Source organism: Hyla sarda, chromosome 2 (genome assembly GCF_029499605.1).
Source record: "Hyla sarda isolate aHylSar1 chromosome 2, aHylSar1.hap1, whole genome shotgun sequence".
NCBI classification, from domain to species: domain Eukaryota; kingdom Metazoa; phylum Chordata; class Amphibia; order Anura; family Hylidae; genus Hyla; species Hyla sarda.
Window position 1 is genome coordinate 83,670,857 of NC_079190.1, and position 16,651 is coordinate 83,687,507.

Below are 16,651 nucleotides of genomic sequence, written 5' to 3' on the forward strand. Positions count from 1 at the left end.
AGGCTGGTTTAAACCTGCAGCTTATGATACATCAAGGGCTCAGTGAGGACATCAGCAGCCAAATACAGTCATCACAATGATGTCACTGCGTCATGCCCCCTGTGCTAACATACTCAGGGTAGCTGGTGACTTGTACACTGCAGAATTAAGCCAGATTGCAAAAGGGCGACGTAAACAGGAAGTCTCACTGTAAAAAGTCTCAATGGCAGCCTCTACTGGATGGAAAAGTGAGGAAAAGTGAATATCACAGGAATACCCCTTTATCTATGACTTTCCATGTGAATGTACACTCACATACTGTAAATATTAGGTACAGTGTTACTGAGTCTATTAGGTTCTGCAGCAGTGGTCTTATTAATATTCACAATACTTCGTAAATGTTTGGAACAGCAGAATTGTTACCTTTGTATGGCACCAGACACAGCGCTGACCAGTTAGACTCTGAAAGCTTTTTATCTTTTTCTGGCATTTGTCACACTTGTTGGCCTCACAGCCCCCTCTCACCCATATATGAGTCTGTCCCTGTAGCAACAGAAATACAAATATAATATGTTAACCAAATGAACATAAAATGTAAAAGGTGAGGTCTTAAAGTGGCTACACAAAACAAATAGTGATGGGAGAAATTAAAGCTGATGCCAACAGATAAGACAAAGACACCACAACTGAGCCAGAAAAGATACAAGCAATGGTAGCATACGTAGTGACTTTGGGCTACAGTCATGACACTTACACTGGCATCTTTGCGGGACTTGGCATAAGTGCTGATGCAGTTATTCGGTGCTTTACGAGCACAGCGTTCATGAACAGTAAACTTACAAACTGCAGAGAAAAATGTAGATTTTACACATACGTGTGTTCCTATGCTAAAGGGTGTACAGTACCTAGTGTACTACAATAAACCTTTCTTCTCTTAAAGGGAATGTGTAATCAGAAAATAACATTGTTTAAATCAACTTTTATGTTATGCATACTTTAAGAATTTTTGTTGGTGTTTTTTCTAATTTTCCATTTTACTATCTATATTTTTTTTATAATTTTAAAATCTTGCAGTTTTCAATTTTGTCATTAGAACTAAGCTGAGACTGACTGTGATCATAAGGTAGAGGCAGTGATCTGTACAGTTTTACACCTAAAGGTAACACCAATGTATAGATAAGAAACCATTTACAATAGCTGTGGAATCACCTTTGCAAATGTCACAGAGAATGCCCATAACATTTCCAGTTAAGGTAAATGGGGCATGTCTGGTCCATTTTGCCTATGTGTGAGCCATGTCTCTACTCCTTCTCTTCACAATTCTGTGTCGAACTGTACGACAACAGACTGTAGGGGGTTAAAGGGGTTTTCCCACAACATTTTAACTGATGAGCTATCCTCAGGATAGACCATCAATGTTCTGATCAGTATGGTTCTAAGCACTAAGTACCCCTACCAATCAGCTGTATGCCACAGCCATGGCCCCCGCAATACTAAGTAAACTAAGCCAGAAGCAGAAGGCTCTGTACATTGGGTAGTGGTCGTGCTGGGTTACTGTAGCTTAGCCCCCATTTAGGTTACAGTATTCATTCTTTTTCCAGACTATAGAACAAAATTTTCTTATATTACTTACTTCTTGCTTTCTAACTACCTCTAGTGCTTGCAATCACAACAAAACACAACCTACATACAGTATGGTTAGTATATGGGATCTGTATACTTACAAGTGCAGCACAGGCCTTGCTTTCTGACCCCGAAAAGCAGAGCTTCACAAACATTGCAGTACACTGGGCGGTTAAAATGCTTCAGACGCCACAAATGCTGCCCATCATCCTTTATATTCTGTGCACGATGATAAGTGGAATGCAAAACAATAAAAACTGTTAACTATGAAGACCTGTTAGTGAAACAAAACTCCAATCATCTAGAATCATATAATATTACATTAATGACCCCCACACTTTATATCATATTACTTGTACATCTACAATATATTTACATTGTAAAACTAAAGGACTTATTATATATATGGACATTATTGGGGGTTTTAAAGTTTTTCTTGGAATTTCCCCTTAGGATAAGCGACTTTACATTAAGTTTGAATTTATCTAAACTTCACAGAGCAGCAATCGATTTGTTGCATCCGAAAAAAAGTACAAGTAGTGCAAATATTGCTCATCTCTACACATTACTTTTATGGGATTCCTTAGCGTGCTTTCACATAGAGGAGATACTAATGTAAGGGGAATTATATAGGACAAATTCTACATCTCCCTTTGGCTTCATAAACAGCATAATGGCATGTGTAAAGCACCCTTACTTTAGGGCACACATGAGAATCCCAAACAAATCCTCCAGCTCCAAAGTAAATTTAAAATTTGCACTTGATTTAAAGAGAATCTGTCAGCTACAATTTATGTTCCAAACTGATGAAATTGTTAGGCCCCTTTCACACTGTCATTGTGACCCGGCAGGCAGCGAACATCAGAAAACGAGGGGAGAATAGCGGGAGAAAAATAAGTGCTTGCAATGTCTTTATATACTTTGGTGCAAAGTGTCAAAGAGACGTTCCCAAGTCCCTGAAGGCTGGATTGCCTCCTCTCTCCACCTCCCATCCCTGTTTCTGCTTAATTGACAGTCAGCATGAAGCCAAGCCCTGTTTGCAAATCTCCTACCTGAGCACAATTTATATGCATGGCACAGAACCTAGATCTGGAAACAGGGTTTGGCACTAGAAGCTTGTTATGGAAGCAAAGACAGATATATGAAAGGTACCATGTGTCATTGCCCTAACTAGCTATCTAACAGTGTCAGAAGTTTGGAACATGAATTGCAGAAGACAGATTCCCTTTAATCATGAGGTAAAAAGACACATTGATGTACGCTCAGAAAAACTAAGGAAAAGAATTTGACGTTTTCTTTGTTTTTTTTTTTTACCGAGAATACATCAATGTGTATTTTAATCTGATGGTTAAATAAAGTTCAAGTTGTATATTTACCTGGAGCTGGAAATTTCATTTGGTTTTCATGCAGGATATCATCCTGACTTAGCACCTTGCATGCTCCACCTCAAAGACCCAAAATATATAAGAAACCCAACTTCTTCAACTCACAGCTTCCATTCCTAGTAGCACCAGTAAAGGCACTGTGGTGAGTCCTCCTTTCAGCCACTCCTCATAGGAAACCGTACCATTACCATCATAATCTACTTGTCTCATCATTTCTTCCAGCATCTGCAGAAAGAAAATAGAAATGTCAACATTGTACTTTACAACAGTTAACTTTTATATCTATACTTTTTGTACTTTTGTTATTTCAGGGTTAGCTAAAAACAGTAGATGACTTACACCCCTTGTGTAAACCTTTATTAATGAATACACAACTGGCTGGTGACAAGGAGCACAATTAATCTTGGTCTCCAATCAACTACATTAATAGTTGCACTTAGACTGTTCCCAGATATGGAACACTTATGCTGCATGGTGGTCCTTGATGTGTGTGGGGTGTACAACAATGACAGAAGTGCCACACAATATAGAATCAGGCAAATGGAAACGCTGTGCTGTTACTACAGCAAGACAAACATATGCTACAGAGACACTCTGGGCAGCAACTGTCGGAACATCCTGGGAACAGTGGTCAGTGTCAGGGGCCTGCATCAAGACACTGGAAAATCTATATATTAGTATTCTATACAAAACTGGAACTTCCTGCATACCTTTAGAGTCTCCCCCTTTTAGTATCAAACATATACATTTTTATTATAGGGTCAAAAGGAGCATAAGCATCAAACAGCTCGGGACAAAACCCGAATAAAACAAAATAAACATAAATAAACCGTGGACATAAATTGACATAACAATTAGAATATAGGACAGAGCTGTCAGTACAAGCTAGCTAATACAAGGACAAAGTATATCGAATGTCAGGGCAGTAGGGCGAGGACATCCAAGGAGACCGAAGAAGTTTAAAACAGATAACTACATCATCCCTCATTGCCTTAAGTTTTTCAGAGAGAATAACAGAATTTACATGATCAATGACCCTATCTAATGAGCGCACAGAGGACTTTCAATTCCCCGCCACGTGAATTCTGGCAGCCATAAGGATAAATTGAGCTAAAAGCTTATGAGGCATACGGGATGGCTTACTACTAAGGAGACAGAATGTTGGGTGTAAACGACATGGAAAGCCAGTAATCTCTCATAAGAGAGAGATTATAGATGTCCAGAATGTTCTGATCAATGGGCAAGACCACCAGATATGGTGCATAGAACCAAGATGGTTACAGCCTCGAAAGCACAATGGCGAGGAGGATGGAAAGATCCTGTGTAATCGTATAGGCACATAGTATGCTCTATGTAGAATTTTGAGTGAGTTCTCCATAAGGGAGACCTGCCAGCTACCCCGGCTGAGGGAATCACAGCAAGAGTGTCATGTATGGAGAGATAAGGTGGTATGAAAGTCCGCCTCCCAGCGTAACATAAATGGTAATTTAACATCAGACGGAGGGGCATTCAATTGGCTATAAATCACACAAAGTAGTCCCTTGTGAGTAGGGGAGTATAGCATTAAGCGCTCAAATCTAGAAAGAGAGGAAGAAGAAAGAGAAGAAGACAGAGAGCAAAAGAAGGAGAAAACCTGGGGTACCCTAAGAGTCTCCCCGCTTTTAGAGGGACGTTAGCTACACAGGTTTTTTGTTACTGGAAAATTAACTTTTTCTTTTTATGTTAGGCAAGTTCACAAGACCTGGAGTTCCATCCACAATTTCATCTGAAATGTGGGCCTTTTGAAAACACAATTCATTTGAGATAAAGTTTTGGTGGAATTTAACCAACTCAACAAAAGGCCAAAACACTTACTGGTTTAAGTTCAGTAATATCCCAGTCCAAGTATTCAGCAACTCTCATCATTTGTGTTATAATCCGGTCCACTTCCTATTGCAAAAGAAATGATAAAAGAAACAAGTATTAATATTCCGAAAAATTAAATCACATAACAAAAAGGTACACAGTTAATGTTTTTTTTATGCCTAGTTCCTATAACTAACCAGTTCATTGCCAGTGGTTTTTATAACCACTTATAATAAAAAAAAAAATAATAAAAAAAATTATATATATATATATATATATATTCCGTATATGCCGGCGTATAAGACGACTGGGCGTATAAGACGACCCCCAACTTTTACAGTTAAAATATAGAGTTTGGGATATACTTGCCGTATAAGACTACCCCTCCTACCGCTATGTACAGTACCTTATAGTTCCCCCACATTAGGTCGGCAGCATGTTCCCCCACATTAGGTCGGCAGCATGTTCCCCCACATTAGGTCGGCAGCATGTTCCCCCACATTAGGTCAGCAGCATGTTCCCCCACATTAGGTCGGCAGCATGTTCCCCCACATTAGGTCGGCAGCATGTTCCCCCACATTAGGTCGGCGGCTCCCCCACATTAGGTCGGCAGCTCCCCCCCCCCCACAATAGTAGGAAGCTCCCCCCACAGACATACAACTTCCAGCCATATAGAGTGTATGGCTGGAGGCTGTATGTCTGTACTGCTGCCCCCACAGTGTTCTGGTCACCGCTCCTCCGGCCCGGGGTCACAATCTACTGCTATGGCCTATGGACCATAGCAGCAGTCCCGGGACCAGAGGAGCGGTGATCGGAACACTGTAGATGAGCGCCACCGGTCACTCACCAGGCCCCGGCCGCGCTCGTCCTCCTCCGGTCCTCCTGCGCCTCTATGGTTATACGCACACAGGAGCCGGCACGATAATCGTAAGTATTCCTATGCCGGACCCCTATACCCGGATGACCCCCGACTTTTCAGAAGAAAATTCGGGGTTAAAAAGTCGTCTTATACGCCGGGATATACGGTATAATAAAAAAAAATATGCTTTTACATAACCTCTGCAAGGTGAAACATACTAGTGATATGCCATCATTTTTGCGTAATCATACGAATTTGACATCAAGAATATGAATTATGAGTGTTATCTGGAATGTGCAATAAAGGTTATTGTACTGGTGGTGAAGAAGTAAAAGTACATGCTGACACTCACAGAGCTGTCCAGAAGTCCATTGCTGTCTTTATCATACAACTTAAAGGTGACTGTGAAGGAAAAAAAGAACGATCATTACCAACTTACAGTTGAGTATTATGAATACCAAGTATCCCTACTGTGTAACGGACTGAAAACCCCTTATCAATGCATCACTGTTCACAACAGCTATTGCGGTCAAGCCCGTAGTTAAAATATTGAACACTGTGCATTAAACTAGTTGTATTACTGCTATCTTACAGAAAGATGGCGATGTCCTGCTATATTTCTCTTTACTGTCATGGAAAGACATAAGGCAAGGGTTGCAGAGTTTTTAATAGGGTATTAAAGGGTTCTAAAATAATTGACATCTTGATGGGACTAGGGAACACCGGAGTACCCCTTAAATAGAACTGCATAGTTTTAGATTGTATCAATATAGCAAGAAGAAAAAAGGTTCCATATACACAGTGCTGTCAAATGTCAAAGAGCATACTGACAGAGTCAAATGATTGTTTACACAGGTTGGTTCATTGAATTTGGAACACAATCTTACAACAAACATAAGTATATTACAAATACAGTGTTACTTCAATACTTGAGCTGGGAGGCTGAATGACTCCGGCATTGTGATGTTTCAATGGACCATTGTGATGAAAAGTAATAAGAAAGTCGAACAGTTACATTTTAGGTTGAAACGTAGAAGTTTTGTTTGGATGTCTGCACTGCTTTGGATGCCAATAAACATGCAAGTTCTTCAAGAAAACCTTATGCTGTCAGATCTGCGTTATTAGGGAACATTTTGTCGTTCTGAAGTCACAACCTGACACAGTGGTGCATTGTGATGTCACAAGGGGCTTTTTTCATGCCAAAATGAGGCATTTGGATGTCACATTCACCCACTGCAATGTTACTTTCTGCCATTGTAATGTCACAATCTTATATTGTAATATCATACATGGTTATTGTTATGTGAAAATCCAGCTTTGTGATGGACAAAGGGTAAGACGTCCAATCAACTAGTCTTTATTGCAACAACATGAAGTACAGTGAATGGAAACGTTTCGACTGGGGTCTGACGAAGCACCAAAAGGTGCGATACGGCTGTGGCCCGACGCCTGACTTCCCTGCGTAACATCTTCAGCCTCCCCCTGCACCCTCGCCTGACTGCGATGTTCCTCGTTTGAATCACCTCCATCATACCGGATGAGTTGCTCCGCTACTACTACTCTTTTTTGTGATTATTACTTTTACCTGTGTTATTGGCGTAGAGCACCACCCATAGGAGTGAACATACCTGCTATATTAAACCACGTTTTATTAGGATTTTTCATTTAGACACATATAGGGCTGTGACGGAGCTGTTTTTTCTTTTGGGTTCACACGAAACATTTCGACCCTGTCATGTGGGTCTTTGTTAAGCCTAATGATACAATGAACAATCTTGGTACATATTTGGGCTCTGTCAGATACAAAAACTTTTAATCTGCTGTTGTTCATCTTGGCAAAAATTGAACCTTTCTAATATACTTCATAACAAATTTTTATTTCCTTTTTATAGAAATCATGGCTTATAAAATCATGGCTTTGTCCAAGCTGAAGCACAGGCATGGACAAAGTCCAGTAAGTGAGAGTGGGCTACTACTCTTCTGTCTGATAGTACAGGAGAGAGCACAGAGGAGTGCTATCAGACAGGAGAGAGCACAGAGGAGTACTATCAGACAGGAGAGAGCACAAAAGAGTACTATCAGACAGGAGAGAGCACAGAGGAGTACTATCAGACAGGAGAGGGCACAGAGGAGTACTATCAGACAGGAGAGAGCACAGAGGAGTACTATCAGACAGGAGAGAGCACAGAGGAGTGTTATCAGAAAGGAGGGAGCACAGAGGAGTACTATCAGACAGGAAAGAGCACAGAGGAGTACTATCAGACAGGAGAGAGCACAGAGGAGTACTATCAGACAGGAGAGAGCACAGAGGAGTACTATCAGACAGGAGAGAGCACAGAGGAGTACTATCAGACAGGAGGGAGCACAGAGGAGTGTTATCAGAAAGGAGGGAGCACAGAGGAGTACTATCAGACAGGAAAGAGCACAGAGGAGTATTATCAGACAGGAAAGAGCACAGAGGAGTACTATCAGACAGGAGAGAGCACAGAGGAGTACTATCAGACAGGAGAGAGCACAGAGGAGTGCTATCAGGCAGCGCATTCCCAGCTCTCTTCTTGATTTTAATTGGCTGGACTACTTGTGGACTAGCACACCATGTAGAATACCTCCAGAACACCCAATACTACTACTAGATCACATTCACCCCGGTGTTCTAAAGGAATTAAGTAATAGAATAGACAGACCCCTATTTTTAATATTCAGGGACTGTTCCCAGGACTGACACATGGCAAATGTGGTGCCAATATTTAAAAAGGGATCAAAAGGTGACCCCCCGGGAATTAAAGGCCTGTTAGTTTAACCTCCATTGTATGTAAATTGTTTGAGGGTTTTCTAAGAGATGCTATTTTGGAGTATCTTGATAAAAATAAATGCATGACTCCATATCAGTATGGCTTTATGAGGGATCGGTCCTGTCAAACTAACCTGATAAGTTTTTATGAGGAGGTGAGCTCCAGACTGGACCAGGGGGAATAGCTGGATGTCATATCTGGATTTTTCCAAAGCATTTGATACGGTGCCACATAAAAGGTTGGTGCATAAAATGAGGATTCTACTGGGGGAGAATGTGTGTAAGTGGGTAAGTTACTGGCTCAGTGATTGGAAACAGAGGGTGGTTATTAATTGTACTTATTCTGATTGGGTGACTGTTACTAGTGGGGTACCACGGGGGTCAGTATTGGGTCCTGTTCTATTTAATATATTCATTAATGACCTTGTAGAGGAGTTGAAGAGTAAAATAGCAATATTTGCAGATGATACTAAACTCTGTAAAGCGGTAAACACAATAGAGGACAGTGCACTGGTAGAAATGGATCTGGATAGGTTGGAGGTTTGGGCTGAGAAGTGGCAGATGAGGTTCAACACTGATAAATGTAAGGTAATGCACATGGGGAAGAAAAATCCGGGCTGGGATTATGTATTAAATGGGAGAACACTTGGGACAACTGACATGGAAAAGGACTTGGGAGTCTTAGTTAACAGTAAATTTAGCTGTAGAGACCAGTGTCGGGCAGCTGCTGCCAAGGCAAATAAAATCATGGGGTGCATCAATAGGGGCATAGATGCCCACGACAAGGAATAATTCTACCGCTGTACAAATCACTAGTCAGACCACACATGGAATACTGTGTACAGTACTGGGCACCAGTGTACAAGAAAGATATAGTGGAGCTGGAGAGGGTTCAAAGACGGGCAACCAGGGTAATACGGGGAATGGGAGGACTACAGTACCCAGAAAGATTATCAGAATTGGGGTTTATTTAGTTTAGAAAAAAGAAGGCTCAGGGGGCGACCTAATAACTATGTATAAATATGTCAGGGGACAGTACAGAGATCTCTCCCATTATCTATTTATACCCAGGACTGTATCTATAACAAAGGGGCATCCTCTGCGTTTAGAGGAAAGAAGGTTTCTACACCAGCACAGACGGTGGTTCTTTACTGTAAGAGCAGTGAGACTGTGGAATTCTCTGCCAGAGGAGGTGGTCATGGTGAACTCTGTAAAATAATTTAAAAGGGGTCTGGATGCATTTATGGAGAATAATAACATTACAGGTTATGGATTCTATATCTATATCAACTCAGTAGGGACTCATTAGGGTTATAGGTTGAACTTGATGGACTCTGGTCTTTTTTTGAACTATGTTACTACTCCCAACATGGACGTTTTTTCCAGCAACACGTATATGTACACAAATACAGATGTGGAGATGATTATAGGTAATGTGCATACATACAGTCCCGTTTTGAGAATTGCTTCTACAGATGCCCTAAAGATATTGTTAGAAAATTATTTGGTTTCTACTGAACTGCACTTTTCTACCCATAACGAAAAACACAGTGAATTCAAAATGGGATAAGATCACACCTTGTACAACATTGTTGACTCTCACCACAGCCGCTTTTTTATGGGAAGGAATACACTCAAAAGAAGTACCCCACATATAGAGGCAGTCAAAAATATTGAATAAAGGCGGGTGCTCATGTTGCCCCATCTGAGGGTAATATTAGTGAAGAGATTTTGGCCACCATGGGGAAAGGCTTAACCTTGTGATAAATAGTTCCTCTTAAACTATTTGAATTTAATTTAAAGAACACATTTCAATCACCTAGTTCTAACATTGGTGATGCATAAAATGACAATACTGAAAGAACAATCCATGGGTCTGACTGGTAAAGTTAAAGAGGTATTCCGCTCCTAGGCACCTTATCCCCTACCCCACTGGGACCTCTACAATCTCTGGCCCGGTGCCCCAGTAATCTCTATACATGGAGCAAACTCTGCCCCATGCTGGATTTATGAGTGACCACTCTGCCCCATACCGGATTACAAGCGACCACCCCCTCCATATATTATCCATAGACATTAATGGAGGGGGAGTGATGACCACGGCCACCCGAATCCTAGCACAGCCAGCGTTCTGAACATAAATGTATAACTCTAAGGGAGTACCGGAGATAGCCGAATGGCTCGCTCTCCCATAGAGATATATGAAGGGGGGTCGTGACGCACAGCTCCCGGGGAGATCCGGGGCCCCGTAAAGGAGATTGTGGGGAGTCCCATCGTTGGACCCCCTGTGATCTAAAACTTATCCCCTCTCCTGTGGATAGGATATGTCTCCTTTAATATAAGTAATGACTCATTTTATGATATTATTATAGATCCCCACATGGTTTAACCTATGCATATATACTACTGCCTTGTAGCTTTTATATTATCTTTTACGTTCAGTGTTTTATTGTTGTACCTATTCTATCAGGAATAACTTCTCAGGGTCAAAATGTTGCCATTGACGGTACTACCTATTGTTGCCATAAAAATGACCGATTGATTAGAATGCTGGACGTTTTAATCTTTGTCAATGGAACCACTGGATTGGGTCCATCTGGCTGATATTCTGGGCATTCCGTGTTTTACTGCAGACAGTATGATCCCAAGCCTCTTCCTGATTTTACATGATGTCACAATAGGGCATTGTGATGTTACAGTGGGGCATTGTGATGTCACATTCCCCCACTGTGATCCCCCCCAAAAAATTAGTCAGCACATCCAAAACAACTGTTATAACTACTGTAAGAGCAGTGAGACTGGAATTCTCTCCCGGAGGAGGTGGTCATGGTGAACTCTGTAAAAGAATTTAAAAGGGCGTCTGGATGCATTTTTGGAGAGTAATAACATTGCTGGTTATGTATATTAGAAATATAGGGACAGAACGTTGATCCAGGGATTTATTCTGACTGCCATATTTGGATTCGGGAAGGAATTTTTACCTCTGGATAAACTCAGTAGGGACTCATTAGGGTTATAGGTTGAACTTGATGGACTCTGGTCTTTTTTCAACCTTATGAACTATGTTACTATGTTACATGCTGCCTTGGCTGCAATTCAAATGCAAACACAAAAATTATAGCAGCACACTGTGCTGCACAAGTGCTAATAGATATGTATAACATGAATCATTGTTAATTGTAGTATAGTGAAATCTCCTCCCAATAGAGGACACCTCCCAATAGAGGACAGATTTTAATTCCCCGGCATGGGACTTAATGTATTTGCACCCTCCAAAAAGGGGACATTCCCAATAGCAGTCATGGACACACCCAATAGGGGACAAAACACTCCCATTAGGGGACACAACCTACTCAATAGGGGACAAAACACACCCAATAGGGGACAACCAGACTTATGTACCACCCTACCTTGTACACAGGGTTGCCGTCAGGGGGTACAGCCAATACCCCAGTAAGTGGCTCAGGTTCCCAAGGAGCCCTGGCCCCTGCTGGACCCCCCCCCCCCCCGTAGCAGCCCCAGCACATACCCTGTTCCAAATCCTCCCCCCCTATGCCAAATCATCCCCCTCCCCCACATGCCAAATCATTCCACCATTCCTTCATCACCCTGTTCTTCTTACCTGGCCAGCAGGCAGTGATAAGTGAAGCTCCTCTGCGCTTCACTCAGTGAGGACAGTGATAGCCGTGAGCAGCGGCAGCTGCCCAAAGTAACGAGTGAAGCTCCTCTGCGCTTCACTCACTGAGGGCAGCGGCAGCTGCCCGAAATGACGAGTGACGTATGGAGCATCAATAGTCACTGCTAGCAGCCATTGAGTGAAGCGCAGAGAAGCATGACTCGTCACTGCCTGCTGGCCAGGTAAGAAGTAAAAAAAAGGGGGATGAGGGAATGGGGGAATGATTTTGCATTGTGGGGGAATTATTTGGCACGAATGATTTGGTATTACTTTTCCTGATTATATTATATTGTTGATATATTTTTTAAAGCCTTATTACAGTGCAAAATTATTTATTTATATTTAGCTTTTTAGGTAACACTTTGGAGTGAGTACAGAACAGTATTCCGTCATTTAGAAAGATGTTTAAGCCTTTTTTCCCCAAGAGTGGACACTTTTTTATTCCCAGTGTCCGCTATTGGGAGATTCTACTGTACTGCCATGAACAGAGTTGAGGTTCTTGGCATACCATTTGATAAAATAGTGTGTACCATCCCATCGCAGTAACATGTCTTCATTAGAGTAAACCCTACACTATGGCCTGGATTTATCAAAACGAGTGAGAGAAAAACTGGAGAGATTTTGCCTATAGCAACCGATCACAGCTCAGCTTTCCTGTGAATGGTTGTTCTGGGCAAAATCTCTCCAGTTGTTCTCTCACACATTTTGATTAATCTGGGCCAATATATGTGCCTCTCCTGGGCTATTCTTATCACAACTCATCCCATATGAGTCTCAGGGTAATAATCCAAATATCCATAACCCTTTGGAGGAAACCCCCCTCTGGGGAAGAAAGCCCCTGGGCTAGCCCTAAGCCTACAAATTCAGGGCATGGTTTTAACCCTGTCTACTTTATGTTGGCATCATTTGTTAAAAAACGGCCACTGAAGTATACCTGCCGGACCCGTGCAACACCCCATTCATTTAAATGAGCTGAACGTCAGAATCATAAAGTGACTCCGGTTGGCTCATTTTTGGACTGTATCTGGTTTTGTTGCTGGACTGAAAACCGTAGTCTGCCGCGGTTTTTAGTCCGTCAATAAAACTAATGATCATAAATGAGCCAAATCGAGTCACTATCCAACTCTGTTCAGCTCACTAAAATGAATGGGGTATTGCACAATCGTGGTGTGAATGCACCCTTACGGTGATACCCAATTTTTATAATTTTTTATGTTTGTCTTCCTTTTCTCAACAAAAACATTTTAATCTTTTTTCTCCTTTTTTGTGTTGCCATATTCTGACATCCCTAACTTTTTTTTTTTTTACATTTTTCGTCCAACAGAGTTGTGTGAGGGCTTATTTTTTGCTGGATAAGCAGTACTTTTTAATGATCACACTTTTGCAATACATGCTACCTTTTGATAATTTTAATGCTCCTAACAGTTTTTATGGGTGCTTGGCTGTGTATGACAGCATGAGGTAAAACATTTTTGTAATGAGTTTACCCACGATTGCAATGAGGTGTGTACACGTCATATAGCGGAAAGGGGTTGAGCAGGGGAATAGCTGGATCCTAGAAGGGGTATTCCACAATTTTTTTATTTTATTTGACTATGCTACAGAGGCTGTAAAGTTAGCGTAGTTCATAATGTAGTGTCTGTAAATGTGTTTGATAGATGGTCTCACAATTCTTATGTGATCTTTGCCCCAATGTTTATTTTTAATCAGCATACAAAATGAGTGTCGTCTTAGGTTTTCCCAGGTTGCAGTCCAGCATGAGGCATTACATCACTAGTCAGGTGTTCATAGAAGCCTGTCTGCTTCAATCGGTGGAGTGACCGCTGGGTGGGACGGATATCATTCTCCACAGGGCTGCAGTAAATTGTCTAAGGTGTGCTTCAATGGGTGGGGTGGCTGATGTGTAGGAGGGAGACAAGTGAACTCACTCTTACAAACAAGGAATCCTGGGACTTGAAGTTGGAGGGAGGGAACATGAAATAGCCATTTCACAAAAAGAAAGCAGCAGCGTCTGGCAGGTAAGTACTAATGGTGAATAAGCCCTTTAACTTTTTTCATAGCAGTAATGTAATTTAACATCATTTCAGTGTGCTGCTGTTATCTTTGAGTTTACATTTGTATTGCAACCAAGGCAATATAAGTGCAAATTATTTATATTATACATATATATTAGTGCTTGCAGCGTGCTGCTGTAATGTTTGTGTTTGAATTCCCCCACTGTGATGTCACAATCCAGTGATGTTATGTCACAATGTGGGACAATGGGGCATTGTGATGTCACAATTGAGCACTGTGATATCATCATGGGGTTTGTGAGGTCACAATGGGGCATTGTGATGTCACAATTCAGGATTGTGATGTTGTAATCTAGCACTGTGTTATCACAATGGTGCATTGTAATGTTAGAATAGGGCATTGTGAATGTCACTAAGGGCTACTGTGATGTCACAATGTGGCATTGTGATGTCATATGCCATCATTATGTTGTTACAATCCAGGATTGCTATGTCAGTCCAGCATTGTAACATCACAAAGGGAATTGTGATGTCAAAATATGGTATTGTGATGTCACAACCTAGCATTGTGATGTCAAAATAGGGGAATTGCGATGTCACAGTGCAGTATTGTGCAGGCGTGATTAAGTGGCATTCCCGAGAAGCGGCTGTAGCCAGGCTGAGCTCTGCAGTACATTTGTGCTTCCCCCATGCCTGTATTGGATTTCAAATAAAGCTTTTAGTTTTTATCTTCAACTCAAAAAAGTGCCGCAACATTCGGATGTCAGTAATGGTGCATTATGATGTCACAATTTGGCATTGTGATGTAATAAAGAGTTAATATGATGTCAGAATGGGGCACTGAAGTAGTATAAAAAGATTTATACAGACTTTTATCTGGAGTCTTCGTCTCATTACCAATCATTATGTATTTTAGGAGTGAATATTCATGGTGAAAAAATGTAATTAAACATTACAAATTCTTCTATCAATGTACTCTAGTACGGAGACAAAAAAAATACAATGAATAAGACAAAGCAATACTTCTACTAGTTTGTCACATTCAGCGAACATTCTGACTTAAAGGGAATGTGTCATCTAGATTTTTTTTATTAATTAAATCCAGATACTGTCCCTATTTTCTGACTGTATTTTATTTATATTCTGTTATGTGTTATTATGGGGGCAGCCATATTGCCTGACCTTTCTGCACAGTATTTAGATATATGCTTTACAGCAGCCCCATATACATAGGGAACAACAGACTGGAGAGGACCCTATTAACTTCTATGGGAGAGTTTTCTAGGCCTGCACTGTGACTTAAATGCGCACTGTCAGAATCAAAAACTTTTAATTTGTTGTGCATCTTGCCAAGATGCTTTTCTAATATACTTTATACTTTTTTCATCTCCTTTTTATTGAAATCATGCCTTATAAAAATACATCTAGGGGTCCCCATACCATCCAGAAAATAAATTATGTCCAGCTGCAGTATCATCTTTGTCTCAACTTAAATCAACTGGTGCCAGAAAGTTAAAACAGATTTGTAACTTACTTCTATTTAAAAATCTTAATCCTTCCAGTACTTATCAGCTGCAGTATGCTCCACAGGAAGTTCTTTTATTTTTGAATTTCCTTTCTGTCTGACCACAGTGCTCTCTGCTGCCACCTCTGTCCATGTCAGGAACTGTCCAGAGCAGAATAGGTTTGCTATGGGGATTTGTCCCTGCTCTGGACAGTTCCTGACATGGATAGAGGTGTCAGCAGAGAGCAATGTGGTCAGACAGAAAGGAAATACAAAAAGAAAATAACTTCCTCTGAAACATACAGCAGCAGTTGATTTATAATTTTATTTTCCAGTGGAGTACCCCTTCAAGCACAGGTTGGGACAAAGTCCAGGAAGTGAGGGCAGGACTAGCACTCCTCTGTGCTCACTCCTGTCCTGTCTATCAAACTCCTGTCTGAAAACAAATAGGAATGGGATAAAGAGCAGCCTGCAGTGATTGGATGAAGAGACGCAGCACAGCAGACTCAAGAAGGAAGTGAATGCAAGGTGTGTGACGGCGGGATCAGGGCTTGCCACGGACACCCCTTCGTGAGCAGTGGATAACAGAGTGAGTAAGAAGCAGAACAGAGGGATTTGTGAGCCAAACACAGAAGCTAGACACATAAAAAGACATGTAAAGAATATGCATGACCTAGTGAGTAACATATATAAGCATTTTTGTCTGTTATATGACAGGTGCGCTTTCAGCAAAGGTCACTGTGCATGGAAGGGGAGAGGGTGAGCTCTGCCCATCATCTACTGTGAATAGCCCGGTCTATATACTGGTGCTACATTTCACTGTATGCCTATCTGACATGTTAGTAAGAAGACAAATGAAAAGTGATCTCTAAATAACATGAAGTGTCAGCTTATTATTAGGCTTAGTGGCCATATTAAAAACTGCAAGATTTCAGGATTTAAATTAAAATACAGAGAACAAAACGGCAAAAAAC

General features: G+C 41.2%; 1 protein-coding gene across 3 annotated transcripts in view; it reads right to left on the reverse strand.

Moving 5' to 3' along the window:
• The window catches only part of DGKA (diacylglycerol kinase alpha), a 218,334-nt gene that overhangs the window by 34,941 nt on the left and 166,742 nt on the right, over nt 1–16,651 (reverse strand). For all 3 annotated transcript variants that reach the window (XM_056562349.1, XM_056562351.1, XM_056562350.1), the window contains 6 exons: nt 6,044–6,093; nt 4,842–4,916; nt 3,093–3,212; nt 1,704–1,821; nt 734–822; nt 403–522 (listed from right to left, as the gene is read on the reverse strand). In XM_056562349.1, coding sequence (XP_056418324.1) covers nt 403–522; nt 734–822; nt 1,704–1,821; nt 3,093–3,212; nt 4,842–4,916; nt 6,044–6,093 — 572 coding nt within the window. The remainder of the gene's footprint in view (nt 1–402; nt 523–733; nt 823–1,703; nt 1,822–3,092; nt 3,213–4,841; nt 4,917–6,043; nt 6,094–16,651) is intronic.